Genomic DNA, 24,922 nt, shown 5'->3' with positions numbered 1-24,922 from the left:
TTTTAGTGAAAGAGAAACAATGTTCTGCAGCATTATAAAGGGCTTGAATAGCATTGGTGGGGTTCTCAAAATCCCCCGGAGCCAGTCTGACTGCTCCAAAGAGTCAACAGAAGACTTCAATGACCTGAAAAGTTTGCTGCTGAAACTCTGTTTTCTTACCCTGTACTTTCCCTCCATGTTCAGAAATACTTACATTCTGGTATTTACCCTTAAACCGAGATGTCATAATTTGGATTTCCTTCTTAAGCAAAATCAAACCTAATTTAACGTGACCCCATAGTTAAATACTTTATTTATTTATTTATTTTGTCATGTAAAATGACCCCTCTGGCTATATTTAGTGCTAGGAGATCTGCTCTCTGGATTAATGTACACAACAGCTGCAGAAACAGTCCTGCTAGAAGGGCATAGCTCTCCCCTTTGAGCTCTCACTATCTCTCTTACGCTCTTTCTCTCTCTCAGAAAAGTATTTGACTGTCAGTAGCAAATGTTTGGCCCAATATATTGCAACATTAAGCAGTAATCAGAAGCCCATCTTTAGTTTTACAAAATAATGTGTCAACAATTGATGAGAGAACAGAGTACTCTTGAGTTTACATCAATAGAACATTATACAAGTCCTGCTAAAGACACTGATTATCGATAGTGTTGTTTGGTCATGAGCTTTACAGCTGTGTAGATGCTCTAGAGCTTAAGAGTGGAAAAAAAATCAGCAAATGTTAGTGGAACAATCCTTTAAGCTTCAACTCTGCTCTTCTCTCTCTCCTACACCTCCTGAAGGTTCCTAAGGTCAGGATATTTCTTTTTGTCTTTCTTTTTTTTCTCTCAGAAACAGCTAACAAAATTAAACAGTAGTGTGTTAGTTCCTGTAGCTGGGCAAAATATTTACATACCAAAAACTATTTACAGTCAATTCAGAAGTTAGGTTTTGTTTTTGACAGACTATCAAAGACAAAGGAGAACTCTGTGCTGCTTTACTATTCCTGTACATTATAGAGATTTTACAACAGGTCTTGCTGTGGTACTGAAGGAATGGTTCTTATCAACAGCTGCTAAGAATTAGTGCTCTAGGTATATTTGCACATAAATACAGCATTAAGATGGTTTGTTAAAAATGTACACAATACTCTAACAGCAATTAGAAAATGAAATCTAAATATTCATCTAAATCATGGGGGGAGACTAGTTTACTTTTCTGTTTAAAACTTCTCTGGTTTAGTACTTGTTTTCATAAATAGTAATATGTAGGGATGGGCAAATTAATTCCAAGGAATGCAAACCTCATTTAAACATTGTAGTTTGAATATAGGGTTAAAATGTAAAGGATTTTATGTTACAATGTTGTAAGGGGAGACTGATGAAAAAAGCATTAAAAAGACAGAACAGAAAAAAGAAAGAAAAGAAAAAAGAAGAAAAGAAAATGCATTGAGAGTGTGAAAAAAAGAAAGGCGTGACTGAAAAAACCTTGAAGGAAAAAATGCAAGCCAGATTTTTTTTGTGTGTGTCTAATTTAAGGCTTGAGTTCTATTATTCACTAGGAACCAGTATTTGTATGAAAAGTAAATGTCATTTTAAAAAGAAAACAGCCCATAGATTTGAAATTACCAGACAAAAAGTTGTGCAAATGTCATGTAGTTTGCATAGCCCTGCTTTTCAGGGCTTTTCTATGTGCAGTTTGTGATTGTTCAGTGTGACTGCACAAATAGTCAGCTGTTCAGTCTTTAGATACCTGAGTACCATTCCCTTGACATAGGTGCCACTTACACACATGGGTAGAATAGAGTTTTGCTCATCGTTTTAAGTTGTGCAAATTCTCATTACAGCACTTTATGCATTGCTGTAATTCATCAGTCGAGACTGAACTCATGTAATAGATAAATCATTTTTTAACACTGAGAGCTAGGCTGTGGCTTCAGTCCCAAACTAAAACTGTACAGTAGTCCTCAGCCATAGACATTTGTGGATTTCTGAACTGCTTGTGCATGCTGCTGGCAGGAATAATGGAAATGACCTAGTTTAAATCATTTGGGTCACAGCCCATGAAAGTGGATTTGCTGTTCTAGTCATGAAAGGCTTGCAGAATGGTGTCCCTGGGTTTGAACCAGGGTAACAAAATAGTTGCTTATTAGTTATATTTTCCATTGAGGACTTCTGTATGTACATTCAGCACCAAATTGTGGACCTCTGCTGTGTCTTTTTGGGCCTTTCATATAATTTCGTTCTCATATGGGCAGTTCTTGAAGGAAACTGGACTACATAAGTTACTTCAATCATTAAAAAATTTGTCCTATATTACGAGTACTTGAAGTACCACATTCAGAGCTTGTCCTGACATCTGGGGCCCAGCCTTTACAGGCCAAGTGGAGAGGAGGATGAAAGAGCATCCCAGGGAGGTCTCAAGGGCAGCCATCACCTGCTTTCCTATTTGACTTTCTAATTTAAAAAAGAGATTAAATTTATTTCAGTTTAAATTTGACTTTATATGTAGTTTCTTGAAGATAATGTTTACCTGGCAGTTCAAGGAGATGCACTGAGGAGGTTAGAGAACTTGAGACATGGGTAAGAATAGGTCTCAGCTCTCATTTTGAGAACTACTAAGGGGCAACATTAATTAAGAAAAAATAAAGACATTTTGTGATCAGAGTAGAAAGAAAAAGAAGTACTTTCATTACATGATTAGTTGATTTAAACTAATAATTTGATTATTTATCATCATTTATCATTTATTAATGATTGGTGCTTAGGGTGCTCACTACTGTAACACTGAGGCCCCAGGCCAAGGCATGACACCAAAGTGCACACAGGCCTCTTGCAGTGTCTCCTGCTGAATTACCTGGAGAGAGGATTTATCCCATCCCATCTCTGAGATGACAAATTCCAACTCCTTTTATCTTTTGTGGGCTGTATGATTATTTTGTCAGCAGGAAGGGTAACACATTAGGGGCAAAATACAGTGGTAATGAAGAATACGTTTAATCTCTCACATTTCTAGCACCAGAAGGACAAATCTCACTGCGTGCAAGACAGGTGCTATTAAGGCTCATTAAAATTTCTTAAAGCGAAATAGGTGTTTTTAAGGCTTTAACATTTGTTAACACTCTGAGTTGCCTTGGCTCTGGTTAATAGGAAAAGAGCTGTGTTAGAAACAAACATCACCACAAAAAGCAGTCTAAATAGAAAGCTAAACTCTTAAATATTTCCATCTTCAAATCACTTGCTTGTGGTTTGACATTATTTACCTAATGCTCATAACTAATTCACATGTTAAATTATATCTCTGTAAATTCAAATTATTTATTACTCCAGCATAATATCTTTACTACACATAGGTTATATATGTAACCATGTAGATAATTCAGTTCTATAATGACCTTTGTAATAAAATCCAGATTACAATTTCCCTTTAAAATTAGTTTAGGAGTTTTATCAGTTCAGGCTCTGATCAACTATCACAAATACTTGAAACATGAAGCCATTCAACTGCCAAGCCATTAAAAATAATGAAATTTCCCAAAAATTCTAAATATTGGATATTCTGTATTTACCTTTTCCTTTCCCTCCTTTCTTCCCTTTTCTTTGTCCTTCTTCCCTTCCTTTCTCTTTTTTCCCCTTTCTTTTTAGAAGGCAACGTCCTTTCACAGGGAACACTTTTCAAGGTTTAAGATTCCAGTTTGTAGAGGAAAACTTTGCATTTTACCTGAAAACTACTTAAAAAAACTTAACTGCATGGCATTTACAAATACAAGGGCTGCAAGGTGTGAGGCAGTAATTCAGTTCACAGCTACAACTAAATCTTGGGCAGATGAAGTGAAGATGCTCCATATCTATTCTGCAATGTACTACAAGGCAGAAGCTGGATGAATAGAGGTTTAATCTACAGAAGAGGGCTTGATTCTACTTATTTTTCTGAACACAAGCAGTAGAAGCCATGCATCAGTTTAAACAGCTATTAAAAAAATTCCTTGAACAGCAGACGTTCACATTAAGGCAAAGAGCCACAGTATGTGAAGCTAAGTAAAACACTGCCACCACCAGCAGCCTTTTCACTGTTTGTGAAAGTATGCAACAGTCAGCAAGAAACAGCTACCAACCCCTTTTAGACTTACAATCTTATGAGAATTTTAAGGTCTGGAATTTATAAAATATATTAAAGAGAGAAGAAAATGCAAAGTATACTTAGAACATTAAAGAGATTATATTGAAAAGAAGTAGGATGTTTCCTAAACATGGGCATAACCTTTAGCCTACTTGTTCTTAGAGGGATTTTATCTCCATCAGAAGTTGTTACACTCCTGGGCTTGGAGGCACTCTATTTTCCATTATTGAAATACATTACTTGGAAATGGGAGTTTCTTATTTGATTCACTACACGGAATGGAATTCAAAACTACCAGTATGTCTAAAACAGAAAAGTAAAGCACCTTCTTGTACATAGCTTTCTAAATACAATTATTAAAAATATCTTACACTCACCCCCCTAAACACACCCGGGACAGATAATCTTAGTCCTCTGCTCCCACCTAACCTTTCCTATGCCTGTTGCCTATGTCACAGACAGTAACAGAAACTGGGATAATGTAAGAATGTGATTGTCATCATTAGACATCTCCAAGACAAACCAGTTGTGTCATCTCCTAGCTTGTTTTCCACAGCTGTAACCATACTGTTGAAACACCCATACAACTGTTTGTGTTCAGTAGCCTGTGGGTAAATTTATGTACAAGTCAATTAAACAGAAAAGGATAAAACTTCTAATATCTGCTCAACTTGACAGTTTCTGAACAGAGGTGCTGGGCTCACGGGGCCAGAGCCTTGCTGTGTGAGGAACACAAAGGTGCAGAGACAGCAGCAGCAGTTTGCAAGCTGCTCCAGTACTGGGGGTTCATACAAAAGCAGTCTCAAGGTAGAAAGCTAGACAGGAACAACATGTACCGATTAAATTACTCCTTGTTAACTACAACCAAAGGCCAAAAAAAATGTTTAAATACATTTTGCATTAAATCTGTAATTTGCGGATAGCCACTAGTATGGTGAAGTGAAGGAGTGTTTGAAAAAAAAAAAAAAAAAAAAGAAAAAAAAAGCTGCCTCTCACCAAATACAACAGAGGATCTACATTCAGATATATGCAGGATTCCCTTCAGTTTTGCTGAGATCTGAGATTTCACTGCTGCTTTTTTATTAGGTCAAATCTGAGATTCTTTCAGTGATACCCCACCAGTCAGTTAGACTCACCAGGCTAACAAGCCTCAAACAAGAGGAAATGAAAGGGTTTGGTGTAATAGTGCTCAGGTTTCTGGTGGTGCAAATTTTCCTACCTTCCATGTAAGCATTTTTAGGTCAAGTCACTATGAAAACAAACTGTGGAAACAAATTCTACCTTTGTGAATATTTTATCCTAAAGGTCACTTAGCTAATTAGAGAACATTGTCATTGATATAGGTTCTTGGAAACCCAGAAAGCTTGTACAACTAGTTGGCCAGTAGAAACTGAACTAGTAGACTGAAGAAGTTCATGCAGTCATTTTTGTTTGTGAATCCTGTCATGCCTCTCAAGATTATGAGTGGCCAAGTCACTGCTCTTTATGTCCCAGGAAAGCAAAAAAAAAAAAGTTGCCCTCTTTGGTGTTGTGAGCAATGAACCAGTCAAGAGTGGAGTACTGCTGGAGTCAGTAATCATTTTCAGTCCTAAATAACGTCAGTTTAGGGCTATTATTTGTAAGTATCATTGCAATTCCTCCTCTTGATGCTGGTTCATTGTTAAACTGATGTTCACAGTCTGCAAAATTAATGGTGCTTTCATTGACACCACAGACTGCTGTCTACTGTGTTTTTACTAGAATCTGTCCTTACTGCTACCTCAACAAAGTTATCTGTAGTTATCTGCTCAGCAGAGATATCAGCAATTACTGTGTATGCTTTGCTAGTTCCATGATGCAGCAGCAGTTCTGTGCCCTGCCACTCAGTGCCAGCTTTCTGTGCTGCTGCACACCAGGGGTCTGTGGCATGGGTTTTGTGCAGCCACAAAGACACTTTGTTCCAAAGTCCCAATGAGGACAAATTAAAGAGGAAATTCAAGGCATATCAAGGCCAATTCCATATCTCAGTCTTAAGCAACCCAGAAATTCAGGCAAAGAGAAAGCCTGAATTCAAGGCTCTATCTTGATTTTGGAGTGTAGATTCCAATTTTGGCTGTAGGAAGGCTAAATTATTATTATCATTAATAAAATCTGTAGTAGTATAGTAGTTCCTCTGGTGACACCTTTTCACTCAGTAAAAAGATGGTTTAATAGATATTTTAGAAAAGATATTTAATTCAGCCTTATTGCTATCAAGCCCAGAGACACTGCCAGACTCTGTACATATTCTCGTTTGAACCAAAGCTTGCCTCCCCTGACTGAAATCTGAATGGCTTCAGCCTACCCAGTGCTTCCCTCAGTCATCTGAAGTCCTTGCAGAATTTAGCTCCTTGTACAAAAAAAAAAAAAAAAAAGAAACTGGACATTTCTCAAGGTATAAGCAAGGCATCATTAATAGTTGCAACTAGATTGCCTGGTAACCCCACAGCAACATTTGCCAAAACTTAATATTTTTCATTTTATTAGAAATAGCACATAATTCAAAATATCTTGAAACTGAAACAGCCAAGCACTGTCTTCAATTGCTATATTTTATTAGTACCCAACTTTGTCTTTCCTAAAAATAGAATAAATAGCTATCTTCTATGGAAGCTCAAAATAGAGAAGAATTAGATATAATATTCTGACTCCAGGTGGGCTCTGAAGAAAAGTGATGGCCCTCTAAACATTTAGAATTTGTTGTCAGATTAATTTTCAGCAGTATCTTGCTTCACAACACCAGAAGGAGCATTCTGCTCCCTTCTACCCCTTCTGGTCTGATGGGCAGAAAGAAGGAAGTTGTTCCAGCTCCTTTGCTAGGGAATTGCTTGTTTTGTTCCTTTCACAACTGCTGAACTGCCCTCAGAGGAGCAGAGATGGGTTTGAACCAACAATTTAATCATTTGCTTCCTGCATGTTCACTCAAGACTGTGACAAAAAAACAGGTTTCGTTCTTCCATGTATGGCTGAACTGCTGCATTACAACTACCCAAAAGGAACCATGAGTAAAAGGATTTTTAAATTTTCCTACTTTAATTTCCTCCACCATTTAAAATTTTCCCCAGGTATAGGCAACTCTGATTTTGCACTAATTTGTAACATGCCTCCTTTTGCTATCAGAGAGTGGCTTCTTCATTGTACTTTTTTGCAAAAATTATAATTATAGAACTGTTTTGCCAATATAAATACATCTTTTGTGAGAGCATGTCTTCATATTGCAGCAGCACTCCTTAAGGGAATTAACAGAAACTTTCTTTCATGTTTTGAATAGTTTTCCAAAAGATGAATAAAAGATATGCAAGACCAAGAACAAAGTTTCAAAGTACCATGCTAACCAAGCAGTTGCTTTACCGTGGCTATCTGCAGAAAAGCTGCACTGGGATTAAATTCTGTTGAAACAAACATAGCACTTAAATGAGAAAGTCACACGATATCTATACAACAGAGAAAAATTAAACCCTAAATAGTCAGATGATTTTCATATATCTTCTCAACAAAACTACTGAAGGAGCTCTTTAACTTCATTTGACTATGACAGGTTCTGATCACACGTTACAATTATGCCTCCACTTGCCTTTCCTCCTTAGTGTCCAGTATTCTCTGAAGACTTGCATCATTTTTTTTTTCAGCTCTGATGAGCTTTAGAGAAATGGAGATGAAACGAAGGGGTGGCATTCCCTGGTTTAGAAAGAGGACAAGAAATATAGCAAACTAAATTTTGCAACTATGTAAAATACAGCTTTCCGATGTAGCATGTAAAGCTACAGAAGAATACATACAGCTGGGGCGTGTAACTTAGCCTTAGACACATGCAGTGAGGTTGGAGTGGACTTGCATCCCTCCAGAGATATCCTGAGACAAGGCACTTTCCCTGATATGCCACTAAGAGCACACACTGCTCTCTTTTTTCAGGCTAAACCAGCTGGACGGTGCAGAGAAAAGCGCTGGCTGGGGCTCTGCCTCTTCCTTGCTGAAGTAGATACAGACTGGCACACGGGTGGGGAGGAGGTCTGAAGAAAACTTGCCCTATGTGACAGCTAATCCTAGGTCTGCAGTTCATTCACCTGCCAGGTTTGTCTCCAGGCTGCAAACTCCTTATGTTAGAATGTATTTAAACTCGTCAGAGTTGAAACTGTAGCTTTAGCTGTGACCTTTACAGCACATAGTAAGCTACCAGCACATGAACCAGATAGTATAACCCCTAAACATGTTTGGCTTCAGTGAGATTGCCCAGCTGTGTAAAAAGCAAAAGCTGAGCAAGCAAAAGAAGTACCCATGGAGCAGGGGATTTAAGCCTCATGGAGACCTCTTTGTTCTCTTAGGAGGTGATATTACACACTCTGTCCTGTCATGAAATAGCTTAGAACCTTATCTCATGTGGGCTTCCCAAATCACTGTTTTCTTACGTGCCACAGCTTCACTGAAACCAGACAATTTAATGCCAAGTGTTCAGTTAATATTGCACTCTTGCTCGGTTGCAAGGACTACACTAGGTGCTTAGAAGCACATATTTTATACAGTATTTTATTTTTAACTTTTTGTACAGGCACAAACTTATCAATTTTTTTTTTTTTTTTTTTTTTTTTTTTTTTTTTTTTTTTTTAGATGCCTTTGTTGAATTAGTGATTTTGCTTTTTCATATTAGCAAAACAAGCAATAAATCTAAGGTACCAAATATCTATGTAAGATAAAGTACTTCAGTATAACAAATTGTGCCTCAGGCAGAGGGATTAAGGTCTCAAAATGCAAACAAGAATATGATAGTAGTATGTATCTTGTTCTCCTTCCTCCTCTCATCCCTCAAATGTTTCTTGAGGATTCATTTACTTACTATTTCAGTGTCTTTCAAGCTAAGTTAATTTAAAAGTACTGGTATTCTCTTGCAACTTTCAGTCCTTGAAATATCCAGCATCTTATTTCCCTGTTAAGGTTGTTTCTTGGCTAAAAAACACATGTAACAATGACAAAGATTTAACGTTGGAACTCCATTAATAGCTCTGTAGTTCAAGTTTTGCCTGGAACAGAGTATAAACTACCACCTTTGCAGCTGTTTCAGCTATGTAAGGCTACCAACAGTAGAAAGTGATAAAAGATGGATTTTATTGGGTAAAGGCAACAGTATCTGTCAGTATGTACAGAAGCAGACTGCTAAAACAAGGCCATACTTAGATGTTACTATTCAGCACACAGATGCACTTTGAAAGTGATGTGTTCTGCTTTTCAGAAGCCTGTAACTGTGTGCAATGAAAAAAAAATTGCTATTGATGAGGTGTGGTCCTATTTGTCCTTTTTGTTGGCAGCATGCAAGACGACAGTTTAGAATCCTCAACTTCAATATCTCAACTTCTGAGAGAAAGCTATTTAGCTGAAACTAAACCTCAAGGGAAGAGTGAAAGAAACAGATCAGAAACAGCTTCCCATAATTTTCATTACGGCAACGCTTCTGGTGATTCAGATGAGGTGGCTGCTCAAGATGACCTTCCAGATCTCTCTGACTTTTTGAGCCAAGAAGAACTAGATGAAAGTGTAAACTTGGCAAGACAAGCTATTGATCAGAATCCACTGGAAATCAAACAGGATGAGCTTCAGGCACATTTACAGCATCCCCCAGATCAGCTGAAAAACACGGGAAAACACAAACAGATGGCCCAGTCTACGGCTTTGAAAACATCAGACAACGGCCTGCACTCAAACTTTTGTCAGGACCATGTCAGAGATACAAAAGGTTCAAAAGGGAGCTCTCAAGATCTAAAAAAACATCTCCCATCTGAATCGGAGTCAAAAAAGGAATTCCTCAATAAGGCAGCAGATTTTATTGAAGAGCTCTCATCACTTTTCAAAGCTCACAACTCTGAAAGAATAAGACCCCGAACATGCAAAAACTACAGAAGCAAAATGGATTCTAAAAACAAGTCTGCTCAAAAAGGTAGCTTTTGCCTACCTAGCACATCAGAAAACAGAGAAAGGCTTTCCATTCCAATACCTCAAGACTTGGAAAACAAAGCAGAGAAAACATTTGAACAAACAGATGACCAACAGGCTGCAAACTTGGAATCTATCAATCAGTTAACAAGCGCAGAGCTAAAAACAGAGTCGGAATCTGCATCTGTATCTTCTGATGAGGCTATTGGGCAACCACCGTGCTTTACTCAAAAACTGAAGAGCAGGGAAGTTCCTGAAGGAACCAAAGTGCAATTGGACTGCATTGTGGTAGGAATCCCAGCACCTGAAGTCAGGTAAACATATTCTGCACATGTCATTTGTATTTCTGTAACAGTCAGTGTATACCGTGCTCCTTCCAGATGTTTTGATGAGTATATTTCAGTAAACTGTAACAGAAGTCTCTTGAACTTGTGTGTTTAAATTAATTAAGGAAAAAAAGGAAATTAAATTAATTAAGGAAAAAAAATAGACAATGTATTTTTGCATTTTAAAATTTAAATTTTAAAGAACTATTTTCAAATACTGTACTTGTTTAGCTAAAAGAAAGTAAGAAATCACTCCTTAGTAAGAAATGTTATGGATCTTTATGGAAATGGTTTTAACTTGCTAAAAATACCAATGGCCATGATATCTCATACTGATGTCTGAGGGTATTTGAGATAAGTGAACATAGAATGCTATAAAACAAAGCCATCCATACAGGAAAAGAGAGGAAAGGAGTTAATTTAAGTTTTTATAGCAATAATCAGCAGCAGTTCAGTTGTAATTGAGCTGACAATTACTCTGCTGTGACCTTAGGAGAAACACTTTTGTTTTATCAATTATAAGACACTCTTATTAACTGATACTTACTCATGTTGTGTGACCAGCCTGCCAACCCTGATGCTTCACTTTTCACATGTATCTATGAGGATTTTGAAAATTAAATAAGTGACATTTGTGAAGATCACTGGAGATTAAGGGAAATGTGAAAAAGCTACACTTTATTCATCATTTACATCAGTGGAATGAGAAACAGATCAGTGTTGCTTTTTAATTTATCTTGGAAATTCTTAGATCTTATCAGCATTTCTAATTCTAAGTTTGTTCATATAAAGCTCTTTAGTCAAATTGACCTGCCACACTGGTGGAATTACATTTCCTTTGCTGGGGCTGTACCAATCCAATAGAAAGAAAAATTCTATCTTAGAGATGTACTACACATCCTAATATCTGCAGTATCATAAATAGATGATAAATAAATATCCTTAGAACAAATGGTTGCCTATCCTTATATAGGCATTTTAGAAACCTGTGTTGCTTTTCTAGATATTGAAAAGGAATATTTTCATCTGCAGCACCAAGTTAAAGGACTCTAAGGCTCACAGATGGTCCACTTTTTCCAGTTGTCAGACCATCATCATCATATTCTTCAACAAAACTGAGTACAGCACTACTACCACTTCTGCAGTCAACACCTCCTATAATCTTTCTCACTGAACTAATAGTTATGATCATCAAATGAAAACTTGTCAATGAAATCTCAACATCCAAAGATGGAAGCTCCAAAGATTGTTGTGGTAAAGAATCTTTGTCTTCCATTCCCTTGGATTTCTGGCACACCAGTTGCTAATTTTTTCAGAAGGGATAAGGTTTTAAAATGCACTATTAAGTAGATAGGAAGAAGTATCTACAAATAAACCCTCTGTTATGGACAGTCTTGTCATGAAGACAAGAAGTTACCAGTGCACAGGATCACCCAGGTGACTGTCAGACCATGTTGCCCCACTAGTGCCTTCAGTAGTAATATGCACATTCTCAGTGCTTTATACAGATGCCACAAAGGGTCCCTTGTCCATGACAGGAATGTGCACTTCCAAAGGACTAAAAGATCTTTTTTATAGAAGAGGGATGTCTTCTAAAGCTGGTGTTTCAGAAGAATATTCTTTCTACTGTGCTTCATATCTAAACTCACTGCTTAAATTAACAATTTTTGCCATTCCTTTTGCAGAGTTTATGCCATTATAAATGTCAGCTCTTAAGTTCATAGAGGAGTCTGATTAAAAGAGAACACAGTGCCAGAAATTGGGGTTTCTAACAGAAAACAGACAGGAAATATTACCAACCCACTGATACAATCTCTTGAGGTCCCTTCCAACCCCTAACATTCTGTAATTCTATGATTACCTACACCCTGTGAAGACAACTTGCTTACAAAGACATTGAGACCTATTTCTCTAGGCACTTGACTTGTTAAATCTTCTTTATTTGATTTGATTCAAAATGTCAGTAGGATCCCTGGTCATGAGAATCTTTACTTTTTTTTTTTTTCTGTCATCATTCATAGTTCATAGTACAAAGAAAACAACTGAAATAATCTTCATTTATACACATTGATCTGTATAGAAACTCCATCTGGTTTTCTCTGTATTCAGAAAAAATGAACACTGCATTGCTTGTTTATAGATATATACTCTGGTGCACAATGTTATATTTATGTATTTCTTCTGAAGGCCATAACACTATCCTTAAAACAGCACATCATGCCCATGCCTTTGACACACACACACACACACATAAAACTGTCAAGGTGTTCATGACATCTAAGTTTAGGCATTTAACAACCATCTGAATTAGCAGCTGACACTATACAGTCACTGAAGCTTCACAAGGGCAGATCTGAGAACTCAGGAACAGTGACTCATCTCGTGGGGTATCCAGGGATGGCCAGACTCCACAGAACTAGATGACAGTTATCTTTGTAACTTGAGGCTATTTTTGTCCCACAAAATCAAAGCTTTTCTATTGAAATTTCTTTTCCAACATTTGTTTCTGTTTATTTCAAATAATAAAATAAGCTACTTTAATGAATGACAGCCAGTGCAGGAGCTGCTACACTTTTATAGAATACTTTTCCAATTATACTACACTGCTGTCAGGCACCATACTGCTCCAAACAGAAATGCACACCTAGTTTACTGACTCGTACTTGTAGCCAGACCAGGATCTTTGTGGAGCCAACACACAAGTCCAGAACTCACAACTGGATGCCCTAAGGCCAAGGGAAGTACCATCAGGGACAAAGTCTCGTTGGGAAAATCAGTCCCAAACAGATCATCTCAAGAGAAAGTTCAGGCTCAACTTTCATTTTCACAATTTAAACTAACAAATAAAAGCTAAACCTCGAGGGGCCAAGTTTGAGCTCTCTCTTCCCTTGTGTTTTAAGGGTTTTTTGCATGTGTGTATGGATGTGCTGTATTAAGGAGAAAGCTGTGAATTTCATCTGCTTGAACAGGGATTCCTGATCAGAACCAGTTTTAAACAAAACTTTTGTCCTGTTCATCCAAGATTATTTCAATTCTACCAATGTAGGAATAACACTTAAGAAAGGGTGTAAAAAAATCATGTGCCTGACTGATAAATGTCCATGTGTTTCTAGTGATCATGGCCTTTTTTGTCAATGCTACAGCATGAGGAAATCAGCAAATACAATGTGGTATGCCTTCCATTAACCACAGGAACAATTAGAACATGGGGTTATTTTACTAAAAATAGTGCTTGTCTCTGATTTGCTGTGCAAAGCTTCCAAAACAGTGAAGTAAGCACCTTGTTGGCCAAAGCTGTGGAACTGTGTCCAGAACTGGGCTCAGAATTGGCATCTGTCTTGCTTTGAGGGACTTCAAGGGTTTGTGATGAGTTAGTTCATTGTGAAGCTGAGCATGGAGAGAAAAATTCTAATAGATAAGCAAGTGAGATATAAAAATCAGTATTCCCAAGAAAGGACTAACTGGCAAGGTAGCAACTGATGAAAGAAAGCTTAATTCTGACCCACTTGAAGGCACGATTTCTTCTTCCTTTAATTTAGCTGAATGACCAAGCTCAGTGAACAAGCATCCTTTGGACACACACATGCAAATTCATGCTTGCCTGTATCCTTTGACTTAAAATGGACTTCCTAACCATGGAAAGAATACAATATATATACTTGCAATGTTGAGGCAGTACTGTGGAATCCAGAGCATTGTGAAACAAGGACAAGATTCAACAAGCTCTGTAATGTAGTTTCTCAGTCAACACTAGAAGCAACCAGATGGGTAAACTGATGTAATGGGGATTATAGGAGAGAAATTAGAGATGGGATATTTAGAAAGAAGCTGATCACACAAAGGGAAAACACTGGAAATTACAGTAGACAGATACCATGTTTGAAAGCAAGACAGTAAGGATCAAAGCTGACTATGTAAACATAGTGTAAATGACATTTATGATGGATCAGGGTCAAAAGATTATTGGCAACAGGCTTGGTAGGGAACTATCTAGTGTATACAAGGGCTCACTGAGCAACTGAAAACTGGATGGTGGAGCAAGAGAAGAAAATGGGAACTGATTTGAAAGTGTCAGCATATGGAAAGCTAAATCCTGCTTAGACCTCTCCAGTCTTTTTAGGATAACTCAGACTCAATGGAACAAACCTACATGTAGAAAAAGCTTGTTAAGGCTACCTATCTAGAAAGAAGTCTCAGTGAGACATCACTCATTTTTCAGTATCATCAGCTGAATGCAATGACATAGAAGAAATGAACAAATATTTATACTGTAGTATATGGGCCTCTAGCTAGCTCAAACATTAGCTCTTAATTAAAGAGCACTACTACAATTATTGATTGATTGCTTTACTCTGACTATACTGCAGGTTAGAAATAAACATTTAAAAGAAGTGTGTAGCATATTTCCAGAGTGTTAAAGGTTTTGATGATCTCCTCATGCTTCCTTCTAAAGACCTGTTTCTGTTATGAGTAATGCTAGGTGTGACATTCACTCCTCAGTGAGGAGAGCACTCCTTATTCCCTGAAGCTCAGAGAGGCCTACATTTTCCCAAACTGTTTGGCACATCACTCCAAGGTTAATTTTACTTATGAATCACATTGCATGGCTTGGCATACCCAGCTCTCCTGGAAGTGTCATAAGGATTTGATGTTCTAAAAACAGGCTGCATGTCATAAGGTTTCCATGAAAACATTCTTTAACATAGGCATACAAGGCTTAAAAAGTGCATTTTAGTGCTGCCCTGTTTAAGACTAGATCTGAAAGCAATCACAGAGTTTTAGAGGCTGAAATCACTTAAGCTCCAAGGTGGTTTGTTTGTTTTTTTCCTGGCTGCCAGATGAAAAGATTTATTGTTTTAATGCTCGAACTCTAGAAAGCCAAACTTCTTTTACATGCAACTCCAACCAAGTCAACAGATTAAGGCATAGGATGGATTTGGCACAGCAGATGACACTGGTTGTGCTTAAAGTGAACCTGCCTTGTATGATGAAGCTATCATTACAATTCATGGCAGGAATGAAATGCCAGTGACAGAGAGTGCTGCTACTTCAGTCATGCTACTTATCTCAGCATCAGAAGCCCCCATGGAACTGACATTTCATTGCTACCACGTACAACATTTTGATTGTTAGAATAAAACAAGGTGTTAACGAGCAAGGAGATATGGCCATACCAAAGCTTTATGTAAAAGCTTAATTTTACAAGACAGAATTGTTTTTCATTTATAAGCACTGCAAAGAGAAACCGAAGATCATTACTGAAGCTTTAAATCACTTAAGCTGCAAATTTTGGACTCGTCAAAGGAAAAAATAGATGCAAATAATAGAATTACCTCCTGCTTCATTGTCTGTCTAAGTCTACTAAAGGAAAATACTACTCACATACTACTAAAATAACTGGAAAAAATAGCTTACATGGTATATTTAATTTTGCTTATAGGAAATCAGAGCTGTGCCTCACAAAGGCATGCAATACAGTCTTATCTCTACACAAACACAACAGATTAATTGGAAAAGCTGATCAGTAGGAATAGAAAGAGTTCTCTATATTCTTATTGGTGATAATATCTCAGCATTTTGTGTAATATGTTTTGCTTTATTTGTCACATAAAGCAGTGAAGAGTTACACAAAAACATGTGGAGCAGATACAAAAATATCACTCTGCTACCTAAGCTATTTTAATGCCCTGAAAAAATGCTGCTGAAAATGAGATCAAATTCTAGAATATAGGTATTATCTTTAATAGTTTTTTGAGCTGATGAAGGTAAAACACTAAAACAAGACTCACTGTAAGGAAGAGGCATGAGGTAGGTATATAAAAAGGCATGAGTAAGTGCCATGGCTCACTTCCCAAAGTACAGAGATGCCTACATGAATTACACACCTAAAAGGCAACTTGTACAATCATTGACCAACTTTGTGCTTGTAGTCATACAACTGTACATAAACCTTACGTGTTCTCTCCTGAAAATGTTGTCAATTATCACTAATTGCAAATCTCAAGAACCACAGAAGAACTAACTATACTGTATAAAGAATTTTAAAAATTTGCCCCTTAAGGATCAGAGGAATCCTTAATAATTTCCAGGTATGAAATGGCACTAATCAATTTCAAAGGACCTTTTCAATTAACCCTATAATGCACATACTTTTCCCTTGGAGCTGCTAAATATGTCCTCTACTTACTCCTGGCAGTGCTGTTCCTCTACCCCATGCACTAGGTGCTTGTGCTCTGCATACCAAGGATCCCACTACTAGCTCTGTTGTCAGTATTTACACTTTTATAAGATCATCACTGAAAAAAAAAAAAAAGAGCAAATTTAACAAGCTTTTCTGGGGAGCCAGTCTAAAAAAACCCCCATCATATCTAATTATTAGTGGGGACAACACCAGACTTGGTCAAGTCCCTATCGGCAAAGTCTAAAACAGATGTAGCTTTTCCTTCTTTCTGAAGAGTTTTGTACTAGAGGATCTGAAGGTTCCTGACTGGACCATGATGGAATAGGAACACTATAGCTCAATTAGAAGAAGCTAGAAAGATCATTATTTTTAAAGGAAATGTGTTTTGAACAGAAGTGTAATAGTAAAGATGACACAAATAAAAAAGCAGGATTTACAGACTAAATGTTCATTAAGAACCATGCAATCTAATCTGCTAGAAAATAATGGTAATAGTACTGTGACAGTGAAATCCTTTAAAAGAAAGGTAGTTTGAAAATAACCATTTTAAGAGCAGTGATTTTGCCTTTTAAAAATGACTTCTAAGTGCTGCTTTAGTGCTGCTTCACAAGTTCTAAAAAGATGCAGAGAATGGTAGATGAAAGATAAAGGGAGAAAGAGGATAAGGAGAATATTTGGATACTCCAGAGAAATGTATGAATATACACACATATGTACTTGCTCTTTTCTTTTATACTTCCACAAGTGTCTGTTCTTGGCAGCTGTCAAGACAGCATGCTGGGTTAGGTGAACTTGTATTCTCAGCCAGAACAAGCAGTAAGTTATTTCTTATTTAATTTTTTACATGTGCTAGCTCACCTACCAACCTAGGATATATGATTATGTTATTACTCCCTTTTGTATAATGACAGCATCTCTTAAATTTTCAAAGGTGCTGCATGTTGTATGGGTCTGGTTAATATCCAGAACACTGTTTACACTGTACTGTAAAGCACCTTAAAAAAGTTCCACTGAGGTTTGAGAAGTAGCAGGAATGGCTGCTGAAAGCTACCCTGGAATAAAGTGTTGTCCAGGGAAGATTGTCCACTGACAGAAAGTACCATGAAACACCTCATTTTGCCCACCAGCTTCGTAGAAAAACCTAGCAAAATAACTATAGTGAACTTCAGAGGAACAGAAGAATACTCCCTTACAACACTGAGTTCAAGCAAAGACCTGTGCCAATTTAAGATGCTGCTGTAGTCTCCTGAATGCTCAGCCCCTTCTTTCATGGTTATTAACATTTACTAAAGTGATACATAAGGGAATTTTTATGGTTCAGTTTTCCTAGCTCCACATGTCTACTGTCCTGGACCAAACCCATTTTCATTAGACCAGAACAAGGGGAGGTTTGACACTGATGAACCTGGCATCCTGCTTTGGAGTGAGAAACCTCCATCAAAGAAGTTGACATCAGGAGTTTAACATTTTAAAGCACTGCAGCCAGACAAGCAAGACTTTGTCTATCAGATCCCTAAGGCTCAAATGGAAGAGAAATGTATAACTTCTGTTCTCCTCATGAATCAGTGCCAGTTTCTCACTGGTAAAACCATGCAAGTGTGATGGATGCATTTTAGTGAAGCAAGAATGCACTTCAGTTATGAATGTCAGGGAAAGAGCTGGGACATTTTACACCCTTCTGGCATCCTCTTTGAACATTACCATATTTACCACATGACCATCCATTGCAATCAGAAATGTTAATTCATAACATTAATTTTCTTAGATGTATTTTTCAATTCTTGTTACAAAGGAGGCTTGCAAAAAATAAGATAAGCAAGCAGATGTAAACACAAATCAAGACTTTTAAGTTGTAGTTCTCAAGCGAGAAAGGTTTTCCATTCTAAAAGGGGAAATGGTGTTATGATTCATTCTACAGCACAGAACCTTCCCTCCACAGCAGACAGACCTGTATGCTTTCCAAGCTTTCCAAGCTTTCCAAACTGTACAGTCAAGTGATTTGACTGTCCAGCTACAGATTAAACTAATGTGCCACTCCAAGTGGGCTGGGGAATACCCCGTCTACTTTAAGAAAGCCCTGTTGGACAGCTAAGACTGATGGTGCACAAATAGTGCGTGGTTTTCTTCTTAGCTATGTAATCAGCATTTGAGCTCCAGATCTGTGCTCCTTCACACCTGATAGTCCCTTTGAGGCTCTTTTTTCAATACGACATTATACTTCTATTAAATTTTGGGTTTCCATTGGTGTGGACTGTCTTTTAGATATGTTTTTTTCCCCAGGATATTAAACTGGGGGGTTCCTTATTCTCAGTTTTTAGCACAAAGTTGTTAAAAGTTTTGCTTTCAAGAGCTGAATAGAATTGAATACTTAAATAAATTTATTGATTAACGTTATTGTAAATGATCTGAGATTGAAATGTATCACTATGCCTTCCAGAATGAGCCAAATAATATGAATTATTACAATTTATTACTCAAAAGCCTACCCATCTCCTTTCACAACTTATCTTATGCTGTAATATATAGATTAAATACATTTGCCATTGCTTTTATAGTATTTCTATATATGCACTGAAGAGCCAGCAGGTACTTTTATCAAGTTACCAAATAAAGATGAATGGAACAATTATTAATTTTAAAAAATGAATTGAATAATAATTTGATCAGTATGACAGCCCACATACATGCACAAGAGGCATTAATCAACCCTACCTAGTTAAGAAAGTAGCACGAAACAGAAAATAAAATTATTTCTGTGGAGCTTCATATCTATATTTATGTTTATGAAAAAAGTTATGGTGAAGATGAATCCACCTTAGTTTGACTTTTTAAATTTAGCTAGTTAGCTAAAAATACAGGTATTTTTGAGTGTTACCCCAAATAGTTAGCTCTAGGTCCAACACATAGTAGTAGACCTTTTCTATAAAACCTAGAAATTGCCTTATTGAATTTGAATCTGGTTCTACAAACCTATTAGCTTTTTCTTTCTCTTCTCTTTTCCATATTACCAAGTAACAGCAATCAGGCTTGCTCTCCCCTCCTACTGGGTCCCAGGTTGAGTGCAACCTGATTTGCTGTCTTTAACACACCCTCTGCATGGAGATGCCTTTTCACATACTGCTTTTACTTTTGCTTGGATTCCAGCATTTCCTTAGGAAATAATCCTTCTGCACACTGAAGGACTCTGGAATAACTTAGATGAGAGTGTGAGGTCTCTGAGGGGCTCAATATATTCTTGGATGTATAGCTGGATTTAAAAGAGAAGGACATCAATACAATGCTGAAAAGAATTCAAGGTCCAGCCATCTCACTGGTCATGTTCCTGTAAGGAAGTACCTCTAGTTCATAATGTATCATTTCTCTTTCTTTGTGATACTTTTATGTCATCTTTTATAAAAAGCAGATTTGTCCTGAATATGTGACAAAACAAAGAGTAACATTATAGTAAATTTCAGTCACATTCTGAACCAACATGAACATTGGACACACAAGTCTCAGGGAAATTTGCTGACTTGGGATTTGGGGTTATTTTGCTACCGTGTAAACCACAACACAGATCTGAGCTGACCTCAAGAGAAATTTGGGAGCTACATTGGCAGTGTTGCAAATTCACATCTCTTTTACTCTAATACTGAAATCAGTATATAAACAAAAATATGTGCTAAACTAGTTTGTTAGTATGTTTAAATACTACAAAGAAACTATTTGTATTATTCACTGTAATTATGAAGTATTTAATAAGTATTACAAAAATCATAAATATTTTATTCCTGCACCTGTTAGTTCAACACTTACCTGCATTACTCTGTCAGAATCTTCAGGCTAGAACCCACCCATTTTAACATCAGAAAAACTTCCAACATTGAAATTCTAGTTGTCAAGTTAATTGCATTGATAAAATTTGTTTCCTTGCAGGTGGTTCTGTGAAGGGAAGGAACTTGAAAACTCACCAGACATTCAAATTATCCAGACAGGTGATCAACACTCACTGATCATTGTTGAAGCCTTTGAGGAGGATACAGGACGTTACTCGTGCTTTGCTTCAAACATCTATGGAACAGACTCCACTTCTGCAGAGATTTACATAGAAGGTAATGTTAGAATTGATGAAGAAATAGGTTGTTGTCATACAGGTTTATGTATTTCTTATGTTAACTGTGTAACAGATTTGCCAAGAAAAAAATCATAGCAGAGAGTCAAGATTTTTCAAGTAATATATTTATTATTTCTTTTCTTCAGACAAGTATGTCCCTTTACATATAATTCTATAGTGTTGCTTCCCAGAGGCTTTATATATCTCACTGCAGGATCAAAGTCTAGAAACACTCAGATTCTGATACTCATATTTTTCCATCTGTGGGTACTCTTCAGAAACATAAGAAGCTAAACTTTGTGTATAATTCTTATTAATCCCCTTTCCCTGCAGTCATCCCTACAAGCTGAATATATGATAGATCCATATATATGTACTAACCCACTATTGGGCCCTTGCAACCAAAACAAACGTGACAGCAATTTCACATTTCACTTGTACAGCATATGTTGTAAGTGAAACAGAATACATATCTGCAAATTTAGGTCTCCCTTCTTTCTCTATCTGCTTCCTAATACATTCTATTTGGCTTAAGAGAGGTCTGTTTGTTATATTTCTTTTTAACACTTTTTTGGAGGGAAAGGTTTTAGATTACATCCAACATTGTGCTAGTAGGACAACACATTTAAAACAAAAACATAGGGTCTTTTTTTTCCTTTTTGTCTTTTTTCTGTTTCTCAGGCAGACAAGTATACTATGAGTATCACCACTGACAACAGTGGGACCAAAAACTAAAACATGTACCCTACTCAGTGCAAGGCTAATCTTGCTCTACTGTTACTCTTCTTTCACATCTTTAATCTGACAGTGAAAGGATGAATCCTTTTTCAGTGTCATCTGCACTGCCCCTGACATTACTGGGAGATGCCTGTGCTTGTCAGGGATTTATTAGTTCTTGAGTCTGGGTCCAAGACTTGCTTTTACCTAACTCAGTGGATGCTGGATGGAAGCTGTGGCTGATGGAGATGCTCACTAGCAGGAACTGCAAAGGAAATGCAAATTCCAAATGTAGTGAAGGTGTAAAATGTCTCAGTAAGACAGCTGTTGGTAACCTGATCTAGTATCTTCTCCAAAGTGGCAGTAGTTTAAGAATAATAGCTATAATTCCAGGTATCTCTCTTTTTTTATCTTTATTTTTTTATGCAACTGCTAGTATCATGAGTCTGAGGAAAAAAAAAAAAACAAAAACCCACAAACAACACAACAGCAATTACAGACTAAATCATACTAGTGGCATATTAAAGAGAACGTGAGAAATACCCAGGAATACATTCACTCTTGGATAGTGCTTTCCTTGTTTCAGATGCACCTCATCCCAAATCTGTCTTACATCAGAAGCAGCTCTGCATCTTACCCTATATGCAGTGTTGGTTCATTTCCACTGCAATGTGATCTTTTGGCATAGCTACTTAATCTTATTTAATAATTTAATTCCTTATAATGCTCTAGGGGAAATTTGAATTAAGGTTTGTATCATTCAGAGATAACCTTTTCCAGAAAGTCCTCTGCTAAGTGATTCTTTTCTTTTTCATAGGTGCCTCTTCTTCTGATTCTGACGGTGAAATCGTCAAAGACGAAATGGATCAGTAAGTTTAAAATCTGTTAAATTTCCCATATTTCTTGGGGAAAAAAGAAAAAAAAAGACCACACAAGTATCAACATTTCAGATCTCGGTAATATTTTGCAGCTTCAAACATATTAGGCTTTTGTTTGGGATTTCTTTGGATTGTTTGGGTTGGGTTTAATTTGTGTTTGTTTCCTTTCACAAATACTATGTGTATTTTTAGCTTAAAAAGTGAAAAATTAATATTAAATATAAATGTAAGAAGAAATATTTTACCTTAAACTACTAAAATTAATTTACCAGAACAGATACCATTTGACTAGACCAAACTTAAACGATGATTTAAGCATCGAATTGGAAAAGCAGTGTAGCAAAATGTCTCTCAAGACAACATGGGATGTCATTAAGTGTTTAGCAGAAAATGGCTGTAGATGGATTATTTATATGTAAGATTAGGAAAGTAATACACATGAACTAAAGTAAAGTGAAATGATAGGTATAGAAGACTACTTAATTATAAAAAGAAAGAAATGGTGTCAGATGTGACCTAAAACCTGTGAAAGAATTTAATTTTTCCTAAATGAAATAAATTCCCTCTGCATTCAGAACCTAATAGAACGATGTTAAAATTTATAGACTTTCAGAATCAAAGTCTTTCTATTAATTGGAAAGGGAGTCACAGACTGGTCAAAAACTAAATTAATCAGTCTTTTCTTTTGCACTCCTTTGTATGTATCAATCCATCCCCAAGAGCATCCAGTGCTTTATAAAGAGGAAATGTTAACCAGATAGATCCCTTATGCACCCTTGTTTTTTTTTTATTATTTATCAAGGAGGCTGATAGTTATTACAAATGTCATTTTCTTTTAAAATTCAAACACAAAACACTGCAGTGTGTTTGACTGAAGACCCCAGCCCGACAGAAAACTTGTCTTAGTTGATTTTTGCTTCAGTGTTATAAAATGGTTGAATGGATTGGTTTATGGACTTTTTTAAGTGTAAGGTTTTCTTATAAAACTTCAGATGAAGAATTTCTCAAAAGTTTTGGAACAAATTGCTAAGTTTTTTATAGTACTACCTCGTATTTTTAAAAATGTCTTGGGCATAATGTTTTTTCTTATTCATCTCAGGTGTTAATGTAGCGATGACTTGATTGCATCTCTAAGTTGCTTACCACATTAAATTGTGCTGCATTCTATATAATTTAGGAAAAAAAAAACAAACAAGAATGCTGCTATGACGTCATAACCGGAAGTCCCCAAATTATAGAATTATGAAAGATCAGGTTTGGGTATAATCAGAGTGTCCTTATTTTCACTTAGCTTCCAGGTATCACTACATAAACATGAACACCTGTAATTAAATGGAATTGATATGAGAATGGGTGCAAAAAAAAGTTCACAATTTCAAAAGAGAAATTGGTGATCACAACTGTGTGTTCACCCTGAGTCAGGCTTCCTCTAGTTGAAGGATGGGTTTCCTGGGGGGACTTGTGGTACAGTCCAAAGGAGAGAGAGCCTAACTCAAACTGAATGAGAACACTATCTCTTCATCGACTGCATTATTTTATTTAGCAACAAAATTTAATAGTATCAACTTTTTTACTTCCATGTAGAAACAACCTAGAAAAAAATGAGGGGCTGCCAACTTAGACATTACCAGAATTTCATGAAATGTTGATCTGAAAGCATACCTCTCTTTTTTTTTTTTAATATTTGAGCAGTAAATTATTTAATTTGTATCCAAGCAGACTATGAGACTATGTATTTTTATTACCCTACAGGCTCTAATCTTCATTAGGGCTCAGGGAGCAGTGAAAGAGAAGCTAGTATTGCCCTCTGAGAAACTTGCATTGCTCTCATGCTGCTCAGAGCTGGTGGCAGCAGCTTTCAAGACACAGATGGGTTAATCCAGGCCATTTATTACATTTGGTGTAATTGAACTAAGTAGCAGAGATTAGAGTGGCCTGATCTTTATAAAATGCAGTTTACCTAGGAGTGTGTGTCAGATTAGATCAACTAGAATTCAATGCCAGAAGTGATGCTCAGTTTGCCACGTTATAAAACAGACATAACCAAGGGACACACACGTAGCTCTACTTTCCAAATAGAACACTTGTTTTTTGTTATTATTCCACAGTAAACCAAAGCCAGCTGACACCTCCTTGAATGCAGCATCTCCTGCTGTTAGAACTGCAACCAAACATCAAGAAAACTCCAAGGCACCGCCTGCCATGGTTCAGCCTGTGTCCATAGCTGTCCAGCCTGTGTCAACACCAGTTAATCAGGTGGGGGAGACAATACAGTGAATTTCACAGACCAAAATCAAGCCCTTAAAATTGAGTTTCTTTCATAGCTTGTGACTCCAAGCCCCCAGGTTTTCTAGATTTTGTTTTGCTATTGAACTTGAGCTTTGAGCCTTGCAGCCATACAGTAGTTGCATGCACAGAAGAGATATCCTGCCCACAGCTAACTTTTAGCACCTGGCAAAGGGAAGGGAAGCTTTCACCCCCAAGTTACAGGCATCTCTTTGGCTGTGAGCAGAAGGAGCAGCTGCTGTAGCTCAGCCAGCAGTGGAGCCTGGGTGCACCCCGAGACTGCATGCCAGGAAGGGCACTTGGCTGGGTTAAGCAGCTCACTGACTTCTGCATATTGCAGACTGACTCATTCACTTTCAATAGTGGCAGCCTGCAACCTTTTCCTCTCCCTTGCTATAGAACTCA

The 24,922-nt window shown here is 37.0% G+C and overlaps 1 protein-coding gene and 1 long non-coding RNA gene across 6 annotated transcripts in view; one reads left to right on the top strand and one right to left on the bottom strand.

Annotated features, from left to right (window-relative positions):
• MYPN (myopalladin) overlaps positions 1–24,922 on the top strand; it is a 63,383-nt gene that overhangs the window by 9,813 nt on the left and 28,648 nt on the right. For 2 of the 5 annotated variants that reach the window (XM_071749074.1, XM_071749075.1), the window contains exons 2-6: positions 8,027–8,185; positions 9,415–10,350; positions 20,459–20,634; positions 22,171–22,222; positions 24,340–24,487. In XM_071749074.1, the coding sequence (XP_071605175.1) occupies positions 9,416–10,350; positions 20,459–20,634; positions 22,171–22,222; positions 24,340–24,487 (1,311 nt within the window). In that variant the 5' untranslated portion in view covers positions 8,027–8,185; position 9,415. The remainder of the gene's footprint in view (positions 1–8,026; positions 8,186–9,414; positions 10,351–20,458; positions 20,635–22,170; positions 22,223–24,339; positions 24,488–24,922) is intronic. The other 3 variants (XM_071749076.1, XM_071749077.1, XM_071749078.1) reach the window with 2 other exon arrangements.
• LOC139798447 (uncharacterized) overlaps positions 1–24,922 on the bottom strand; it is a 42,611-nt gene that overhangs the window by 5,337 nt on the left and 12,352 nt on the right. Inside the window, exon 2 of the long non-coding RNA XR_011726820.1 lies at positions 20,494–20,613. This is a non-coding gene — a long non-coding RNA (uncharacterized lncRNA). The remainder of the gene's footprint in view (positions 1–20,493; positions 20,614–24,922) is intronic.

Source organism: Heliangelus exortis, chromosome 7 (genome assembly GCF_036169615.1).
Source record: "Heliangelus exortis chromosome 7, bHelExo1.hap1, whole genome shotgun sequence".
Taxonomy (NCBI): domain Eukaryota; kingdom Metazoa; phylum Chordata; class Aves; order Apodiformes; family Trochilidae; genus Heliangelus; species Heliangelus exortis.
The sequence above is the reverse complement of the archived record's forward strand: the minus strand, read 5'-3'. Positions and strand labels throughout refer to the sequence as shown.